This window comes from Aulonocara stuartgranti (assembly GCF_965226115.1).
Source record: "Aulonocara stuartgranti genome assembly, chromosome: 19".
Lineage (NCBI taxonomy): Eukaryota > Metazoa > Chordata > Actinopteri > Cichliformes > Cichlidae > Aulonocara > Aulonocara stuartgranti.
The window spans coordinates 1,371,043-1,381,057 of record NC_138955.1 but is presented as its reverse complement, the minus strand read 5'-3'; the positions used below and the strand labels follow the sequence as shown (position 1 = coordinate 1,381,057).

General features: G+C 42.1%; 1 protein-coding gene across 1 annotated transcript; it reads left to right on the top strand.

The window, feature by feature from the left end:
- The first annotated feature begins 1,486 nt into the window (after positions 1–1,486).
- LOC309694889 (zinc finger FYVE domain-containing protein 1-like) lies at positions 1,487–9,833 on the top strand. Its single transcript, XM_082515126.1, has 11 exons — positions 1,487–2,993; positions 3,083–3,587; positions 4,559–4,773; positions 4,887–4,993; positions 5,095–5,203; positions 5,327–5,424; positions 5,605–5,722; positions 5,828–5,998; positions 6,213–6,393; positions 6,513–6,626; positions 7,947–9,833. The coding sequence occupies exons 1-11, from the start codon at positions 2,484–2,486 to the stop codon at positions 8,177–8,179; spliced, it is 2,361 nt and encodes a 786-aa protein (XP_082371252.1). The 5' UTR covers positions 1,487–2,483; the 3' UTR covers positions 8,180–9,833.
- Positions 9,834–10,015: the final 182 nt, after the last annotated feature.

The following is a 10,015-nucleotide window of genomic DNA, read 5'->3' as shown; positions in this document are numbered from 1 at the left end:
TTTTGGCATGAAGTCATACTGCTGCTCACTGATTCTCTCCTCTCTTCTGGACTTTTTTTTTTAAACTTTGTTTATATTATATTATCAGAATCAGAATACTTTATTGATCCCTGGGGGAAATTATTTTTTGTTACAGTGCTCCATTTTAAACCAACATTAAGACAAGACAGACAATACACTAACTAAGAATAGTACAATATATACATATATATACATACATACATACATAAGTCACTTATAAATAAATATTTGGAAAAGAAACATGTGTAGCTGTAGCAGCAAACAGTGTGTTAAGTGGATGCGTTGTACAGGGAGATGGCCACAGGCAGGAATGATTTCCTGTGTCGTTCAGTGGTGCATCATGGGTAATCTCAGTCTCTCACTGAACGAGCTCCTGTGACTGACCAGCATGTCATGGAGTGGGTGGGAGGTGTTATCCAACATTGTCTTTATCTTGGACAGCATCCGCCTCTCCGACACCACCTTGAGGGAGTCCAGCTCCATCCCCACAACATTGCTGGCCTTACGGATCAGTTTATTAAGTCTGTTGGCATCTGCGACCCTCAGCCTGCTCCCCCAGCATGCAACAGCATAGAGGATCGCACTGGCCACAACAGACTCATAGAAAATCCTCAGCATTTTCTGACAGATGTTGAAGGACCTCAGTCGCCTCAAAAAATAGAGACGACTCTGGCCCTTCCTGTAAAGTGCTGTGGTGTTTTTAGCCCAGTCCAGTTTATTGTCAATGTGTACTCCAAGGTATTTATAGTCCTCCACAATGTCAACACTGACCCCCTGGATTGAAACAGGGGTCAAGTGTTTCCTGGTCTTCCTGAAGTCCACGATCAGTTCCTTGGTCTTTGCCACGTTGAGCTGCAGATGATTCTGCTCACACCACGTGACAAAGGAGTCGACCACAGCCCGGTACTCTGTCTCATCATCCCTGCTGATGCATCCAACCACCGCAGAGTCATCAGAAAACTTCTGAAGATGGCAGGTCTCTGTGCAGTGGCTGAAGTCTGTGGTGTAGAGGGTGAAGAGGAAGGGGGAGAGGACAGTCCCCTGTGGTGCCCCTGTGTTGCTAATCACCTTGTCAGACACACACTGTGGGAGACGTACATATTGTGGTCTTCCTGTCAGGTAATCAACAATCCAGGACACCAGAGAAGCATCCACCTGCATCGCTGCTAACTTATCACCCAGGAGGGTCGGCCTGATGGTGTTGAAAGCACTGGAAAAGTCAAAAAACATGACCCTCACAGTGCTCGCCGGCTATATTATATTATATTATATTATATTATATTATATTATATTATATTATATTATATTATATTATATTATATTATATTATACAAAAAATTCAAAAAGAAACGTTTTAATATGTGAGCTTTTAGGAGTTGCACAGAATGTAAACAGAGCAAACTATTAGCAAGAACTACGTTTCCCATGATGCAACGTGGCGTCACCCTGCTCTGACCCTGTGACTGAAAATAATCTGATCAGCTGATCTGACCTGGCAACAAAATAACGTAGCTAGAGCAATCTATCAGGGAGGGGGGCTGAAGAACAAAACAATGACACTGCTTGGAAGAATTTAAATACAGTAACTCTTCTAAAGACTTTTAAAACCGAATCGCGCCGATTTCCCTCCCGGTGTTTAGTGAAAGAGCCCACAGATATTCGAGCTTTTGACATCGACTAGCTGTTGTTTGTTGATATGTTGTTGCTGTTTAGTTGACAGACTGGAGGCTAGCTGCTTGCTTGGACGGCTGTGAGCTGTGGTGGTTTGCTGGCTCGCTAATTGCAGCTTTTGTTTGAGGTGGGGGGGAAAAGTTGAAATTGTCCGGCTAAAGTAGCTAGCTCTAAGCTAGCTGTTCACATTTGGTTGCCAAGTAATTTACTGAATTTGCAAGGTATAGACCCACAGAGGGTCAGCTTGCTAGTTAGCCTGTTGTTAGCATTAACATTTGCTCATTTTTGTTTTGGTATTTTTTTTCCCCAAGGAGGGTTCTTTGTGTCGTTAGGTACTGGTTACCTGTACACACTTATGTGTTACCTAACTGTTTCTTTCTTGCCTTAGATATATATTTTAGGTAATATTGCTGCTAAATGCTAACTTTAATGCATGAACAAGCTAACAGGATCAAAGGATATTAAACGTTACTGAAGAAGACGACGGTTTTTACTTCACTGCCTTTGTTAGGTGCACTAAATGGCATTAGATCAACCCGTTTAGGTGTCTGAATTTCATACCGCTAAAACTAATTTGATCACTTACATCAGTGTTTAAACTTTGTATTAAATCAGTGTGATAGCTGCCCTGTTATCATGCAGCTGTCTTAAGTTTATTTCATTGTATTTGAGTTTTTCAGTATTACTGCACTGTGCATTTTTCATTAACTGCTATTGGAAGTAGCTGGTGCTGTTGTCAAAGCTGTTCCAATAAGCGCCAGTCTGTATTCAAGCTCACTCCTTAAGAAACGATGAATGGGTATGGCTCATCTTCAGAAAAGGGAGTCAATACTAGTCTGATATGTCAGGAGAGTTATTCCTGTGGTGGCTCTGAGGAGGCGGCATTTGAGTGTGTTGATTGCAAAAGCCTGCAGTGTGTTCGCTGTGAGCTCGACCTCCATAGTCATGACCGGCTAAAGAACCACAAGCGGGTCCAGCTAGGTCCTGGACATGTCCCATACTGTGACAACTGTAAAGGAGGTAGTGGGGATAGTGGCACGCGCCATCGGTCTGTGGTCCGTTGCCAGAACTGCAAAGTTAACCTGTGTCAGGACTGTCAGAAACGTACCCACAGTGGAGGCAACAAGAAGAAACACCAGCTTACACATTATCCTCCACCACCCAAACCTGCAGAAGGCAACTCTGTCCAAACATCTGCCCAGCCTGCTGTCTGTATAGCCGATGAGACCAAATCTCAGAAGGCTAAACTTCTGGAGAAGGTATCAAGCTTTCTTCTGGTTGATGAGAATGAGGAAATGCAGGTAAGTTGTGCAAGTGGGCATTAAATAGGACTGTATTCCATTTTCTTTGTTTATGCTTTAAAGTTTTTACACTTGTTGTTTGTCCTAAGATAAAAGATGAAGCTTCCTTCATGAAGAGCCTCAGCTGCTCGCCCGACCAGCTGCTGAAGGTGGTGTCCATCTTTGGTAACACTGGAGAGGGCAAATCTCACACCTTAAACCACACGTTCTTCATGGGCAGAGAGGTGTTCAAGACTTCTCCTGCACAAGAGTCATGCACAGTGGGAGTGTGGGCAGCATTTGATCCCATCCATAAATTAGTGGTCATTGATACAGAGGGGCTGCTTGGGAACAGTTCCAAACAAGGCCAGAGAACACGTCTCTTACTCAAGGTGCTCGCCATCTCTGACCTCATCATCTACCGCACCCATGCTGACCGTCTCCACGATGACCTCTTCAAGTTCCTCGGAGATGCTTCAGACGCATATTTGAAGCATTTCACCAAGGAACTGAAGGCAACGACAGCACGCTGTGGCCTGGATGTTCCACTGTCCACCCTGGGTCCCGCTGTAGTCATCTTCCATGAAACAGTCCACACTAAGTTGCTGGGTTCAGGTAAAACACCTCCTCCTGTTAAAGGGTGCAATGCAATAACTTAAACCTTTTTAAAAATAACTTTATTTAACATTTTCACTCTGACACTCTGAATATACAGTAGTTATGGATCATTGCATCAAAGGACTACAAGTGGCCCCTTTAAAGTCAACTGAGGGTTAAGCATTGCATATAATTTGGGGTTTAGCAAATATTAGCCTTCTATCCCTGTTATCTGGAGGTCGAAATCAGCTTTCCAACTTTAGTTAAATCTGGAAATGATAAAGAAATGTACATTTATAGCTGTAGTCACACCAGTTTTTACACATTTACATCTAGTTTTAACACCAGGTATTGTACATTATTGGGAATCATTATTTGAATTTGTCTAAACTCTAATAGTATGATGTGTTTTCCAGTCCTCAGTATCTACTGGTTTGTGTTCCTCTCGCTCTGGTATAATAATCAGCTTGCAGAGACTTGCAATTTGCTCAAGTTAGATAAGCCCTTTTACTGAGGAAGACTGCCTGTTTTTACCATAGTCTCATATCTTTCATACTCTTTCTTTAAAAAAAAAAATCCTGTTTGTCTGGCAGCTTTTGCATTCAGAATTGTGATTTGAATTCACCGTTGTGCCAAACACATTTTGCTTTTCCAAGATGAGCTCTAAAAAATCTCCACAGGTTCCTCCTGTTCAGGGTTTATTTCTTCATTTCTATTCGTGTTTATTTCAGGTATTACATTATATGTGGTATACCTTGCTTACCATATATTGCTCTTTGGTAGATGCAGGCCATTTTATTACCCACTCTGTTTTTTTGGAATGAAAGGCACATTTGTATTTCTTATAAGGCAAATATTGTCTATTTCCCCTCACATGTCACATGCATTCTTTCAAGCACACTATTTTAAGAACTGTCGATAAATGCTAAATATATCTGCAGTATATTTTAGCTGATGTTAATAATCATTAAATTTTTGTCCTGTTGTAGATAAGTCATTCAAGTCAGTAGATCGGCTGCTGTTGGAGCGCTTCAGGAAGCTTTCACGCTTTCCAGAGGCCTTTAGTTCTGTCCACTACTGGGGTACGCAGACTCTCAGTCCTCCTACTGACTTTCGCGGCCTACAGAATAAACTGGAGCAGCTCCTGGATAACAACGCCACCCGTTCTCCACGCACACCTGTGGTCATCTTCAAAGCCCTGCAGGTAGGGCTGCATTTAGAAGTCTGCTTGTTTCTGCATCACATGGAAATGCATTTTTGAATTGGTCTGACAGCAGTTTATGGATTAATATCTGCTGATCTTTAATTTCCCTGCAGGCACTGAGCGAGCGCTTCAGTGGGGAAATCGCAGGTGAGCTGGTAGCACACAGTTGCTTCTTTCCTGATGAATACTTCACCTGCTCTAGCCTGTGCCTCAGTTGTGGGTAAGTATTTCTTGCCAGTCTTTTTTTTTTTTTAATCATTTTTGCTTCAGTCTTTTTCTGTTTTTGCTGTTTTACATTCTGTGTTAATACGATTACCTCAGCTCTGGCTGCAAGAACAGCATGAACCACTTAGGAGAGGGAGTGCGCCACGAGGCGAAGCATCGCTGTCGTTATTCTGCTCAGTATGATAATCGCATTTACACCTGTAAAGTAAGTGTGGTGACTCAGCTTTGACTTTTAGCTTTCTCTGTTTTGACCATAACACTGTAATTACTTCTGTGTCATTGCCAAAGAGCCTTAAATTGAAATCATTTATGTTGTGCATCAAATCAGGCTTGCTATGAAGGAGGAAAAGAAGTGATAGTAGTCCCAAAGACCTCAGCCTCCTCGGATTCTCCATGGATGGGCCTCGCAAAGTATGCCTGGTCTGGGTAAGTAGTAAGGAAATGACCTGCGAGGGCATCTGTACCTAGGCTTTGGTTAACATCATTTTAAAGCTCTGGCCTAAAATTAAATTCTTCTTGTCACTCCAACATGCATGCTCCACATCAGATTACATACCAGATTATTGTCACAAAAAATGAGTTTCATTTTTTTAAATATATGTTCAGGTATGTTATTGAATGTCCCAACTGTGGAGTGATCTATCGAAGCCGACAGTACTGGTATGGAAATCAGGATCCTGTTGATACAGTTGTCCGCACCGAGATCCAACATGTTTGGCCGGGAGTAAGTGACGCCAAGTATTTAATTTATTTATCAGATGCAGACTATATTTCACTGATTTGCATAGACCTTAATTATGGCTACAGATAACCTGTCTGTTTCTTGCAGTCGGATGGCTTTTTAAAGGACAACAGCAATGCTGCACAGCGGCTTCTGGATGGAGTCAACCTAGTGGCCCAGTCTGTGTCAGAGCTCAGTGTCAAACCCGCCAAGGCCGTCACCTCTTGGCTGACAGATCAGATCGCCCCAGCCTACTGGAAACCCAACTCCCTCATCTTGGTGAGTGACACACACAGCCCCATCCTTTGCCACCAGCTACCAACGGCCAAGTCAACACTTTCATGTTCACAAGGATGTTTACTGTCTGCGGTGTGCCTATTACACAATCTACATTTGCACGTCTCATGATGAAACTTGGATTCGTGTTGCATCCGCACTCTTTTAGCTCTTGCTCAATACAACACGGACTGTGATTATTTTTCTCTCATGCAAGGTGTGCCACAAGTGTCACACAGTCTTCCAGGATAACGACACCAAGCATCACTGCCGTGCCTGCGGGGAGGGCTTCTGTGATGGCTGCTCTTCCAAAGCTGCACCCGTCCCCGAGAGAGGCTGGGGTCTTGCCCCTGTCAGAGTGTGTGATGTCTGCTTTGAGCAGAGATCTTCATATGCAGGTACACACACTCTAAATAATGTCAGATCTCCTCTGTTTTTCTCAAACCTCTGTTATGCTGCCATTTAACATCTATGAGCATGGCTTTAGTAAGGGTCTTTTTTTTTTAAATTTATCCAGAACTACTTGAAGCAGAGCAAGAAGAGGAAGAAGGTGGAACGCTTGCTAGGAAGGTTGGAGAAGCTGTCACCAACACATTCGGAGTCGTGGTCACTGCTATTGACATCCCACTAGGTGAATGTTTCCCCGAAACAAAACCTAAAGGGGAAGGGTTATGCAACCTAAACAAATGACCCAGTAAATGGTAGTACACCAGAGCGATGCCCTCTTGTGGCGGAGGCCCATTCTGCTTAATTTCAGTTAAAAAGAAATGAAGTCTTTTCCTTTTATTTATGTCATACTGGAGTCTCGCCAGGAATATGAGATGCCCTAATGGCCTAGTTTTAACATAACATGTACTGCTATGAAAAGCAGGTCTCTATGCCGCAAATCAAGGAAACAGTTGAGCCATCTGAAGTGTTTTAAGTTAATGGCAGTAAAATGATTACATTTATATGGAGATTGCATTTTCCTGTAACTAGTTCCTCTTGCCAGCAAAAAATATTTATAAGCTAAAAAACTGAAACCCTCCCACACACACTGGCCACCGAACCTAAAAACGCCTTGGACACTCTGTTCAGGACATATCTGTGGCAACACCTCCATGCAGAAGTGCTCTCCCATCTAATGTTTAACACTGCCAGTGTTTCAGTTCTTGTATCTACCAGATGTCTTTAGTGCAGCGATGTGATCGATGACCAGTTATATTGTTCTTTTTGTTTATGAGACTTTGCCAGGCTTGTGAGTCTCCTTTTCTTTGTACTTGTTTAATATTGATGTTAGGTTGCCTACACAGCATACATCTGTGAGAATTCCTCAGTGATCGTTTAACTACTCGGGATCAATCATTTCTGTACCCTTTGAACTAACCTCCAGGATGCACTTTGGCCAGTGGATATGAGAAAAAGCTTTTGTTAAGTGTGTTTGTTAAGCCAGTGTGACAGGATTCTGCCAGGATTATCCAACAGAAAGAACAAGTTCTGCTTTATAAGAAGAGAGTGTCAACTTTTGTACTTTTTCAGTTAGGCCACAAACTTATTCAGATTTCTTTATTAGCATTCAAAACCAAAGTATTTGTGTAATCCAAACACAAGTTAAATATTTATAGATGTGAAGATACTATATATATACCTGCAGGTCTAAATTTACTGGTAAAGGGCATAGATAATTATGCTTTGGACCACATGATATCTCGCTGAAGATATCTCCATATCTGTGACTACCCCAAAAATACCACAGAGTGACGTCCTCTCCAATCATTTGGTCCCACAGTTTTTGTCCCTTGCCTACATATTCTACATATTCATATGCAGATATCGTTTTACAGACAATTATTGCGTGACAGAGATTCTATTAGGTTATATTGCAGTATAAACTTAAGCGAACAGGATGTGGTGTCATATAAAGTTTCCAGACCTGTGAGTGTGGCGCATTTATTTTCCACCCTCCTTTTAGGCCTAGTGAAAGACGCAGCTCGTCCTGCCTACTGGGTTCCTGACCAGGACATCCTGTCGTGCCACAACTGCCAGCGCGAGTTCACTGCCAAGCTGTCCAAGCACCACTGCCGCGCCTGTGGCCAAGGAGTGTGCGACGACTGCTCCCCCGAGCGCCGAGCCGTTCCATCGCGTGGCTGGGACCACCCTGTGCGCGTGTGCACCAGCTGCAACCAGAAACCCGGAGAACTTTAACAGGGACTGCTTTCCTTCCTCAGAACACCGTATTGAACCGCTCACTAACTCAGCAGCCTGTCTCTGCTAAAGTATACCTCTCTTGCTCTACCGATTCTGTCTCGTATCAGTGGAAGGGAAATTTTTAGGCATATATGTAGGACATTTAGCAGATTTGGGATTTCAGCGTTCCCGTGGCCTTTGTAGAACAGCCAGAACGTGTGAGCTACTCGACTCGAGTGTGAAACCTGCGTTTCTACTCTGATCATCCGCGGTGTCAATGTTTTGATTCTTATTGACACGAATCCCTAATTTTACATGTAATAAGGCTGTCGAGCTATTTTTCTACTGTCAGAAAATATAACGAAAAACATAATTTAAATAATAATAATAGCTAGTTGAGAATGCTGGATGGGTTGGTGTGATTAGTTTCCAGCAATTCCTGTTATTGAGCATTTTCTCTGATGTCATACACGTAATGGCAAAGAGATATTTTAAACATATGCAGCTGACTGCAGGTTCCTTTGCATGCATGTACTGCAACATTTTAGTTTTTGCACTACGCCTTGTTCAGCTGTTATAGGCTGTTGCTTACCATGGCCAAAAAGCCAGATATCCAGGTGACAAAGCGGTTGCTGCAAACTCAGTTGAAATCTACCGCAGGAGGTCTTGAGTTTGGATATCTGGCGTGCCAAAAATCATTCAGGTCACTGTGTCTGTGCTGGTATTTTATCATGTAATATGTGGTCGTATGAAGACGTAGAACTATGTTAGAGGAAATGTTGAAAGTTATTTAAGTATCGACAATTGAAAAAAATATATATATTAGCACTCTGGCATGCATGACAGTGTGAGAGATCATGGCCTTTAATTTGTTCAGAGGACGGTCTCTGAATAAACCTCACTATCTCTTTTACTTAGCGGCATTTCAGTGTTCTTATGTTACAACATGTACTTCATGTTCAAAATGTTTTTATTGACAACTTTTGTTTGAATTATTATATAAATATTTAATATTTGCAGTTCCTGCCTGCGTTGCATATGGATGTTGTCTTTCAGAACTCAAAGATACACAAATAGTCTTCAAACTGGTTTTACTTATTCCACTCATGCCTCCAGGTCGCTGTAGATGCAGTCTGTCATGATAAAGCCTCTTGACAAAGCACAATGGTATTTTTGTTCTGCTTATAATGACTTGTTTTTTCTGTTACTTTACATCCGTTATTGAAAACTGTTTGCTTTAGCTTTTTTTTGGTTGACATCATTCACTGTATGTATATTTATAGACTTTGTAGTGACACTTTGTGAACCACCCTTTTTCTGTCTTGTTTGTTTTTGTGTTTCAGCGTTACGCAGAAATACTAATGCTCGAATGTGTCGAAGGCGAGACGTCGGCCCATATGTAGCGACTGAGAGCTTTAATTGTGTCTTTCATCATTAACTAGTTTTGTTTTATTGAGTATTGAGACCATTATCATATAAAGCACATGGCGATGCCTTTTAGACGTATGCTAATATTTCATTGTCAAAAAAAAGCAACAAGGAAAAAAAGGGGTTTGTCGATTGTATGCTTTGTAGATAAAGTTAATTCTCCCTGTTGGAAACTAACTTGAAGAAATGGTGGAAGATTTGCATAAGATTAAAGTTGTATCAGCTCCCGTCTGTTAAAACATAATCTGCAACTGCCTCCATGTCTTAAGTGTGTGTGTGTGTGTGTGTGTGTGTGTGTGTGTGGGGTTTAAATCTCCCTGTGTCAAACCACTTACTGTACTGTATGTGGGAGGAATAGATCGTGTGCAACATCCTTGTGTTATGAGCCTTGCTTTCATTCCCTCCAGCACTGCAGTTTCAGATAAA

Excerpts from the sequence above, each read along its gene's own strand:
- LOC309694889 (XM_082515126.1), top strand. The coding sequence starts at position 2,484 with ATGAATGGGTATGGCTCATCTTCAGAAAAGGGAGTCAATACTAGTCTG. Across the intron at positions 4,994-5,094 it reads AGCCTGTGCCTCAGTTGTGG|CTCTGGCTGCAAGAACAGCA; the intron begins GTAAGTATTTCT and ends CGATTACCTCAG. Across the intron at positions 5,999-6,212 it reads AACCCAACTCCCTCATCTTG|GTGTGCCACAAGTGTCACAC; the intron begins GTGAGTGACACA and ends CTCTCATGCAAG.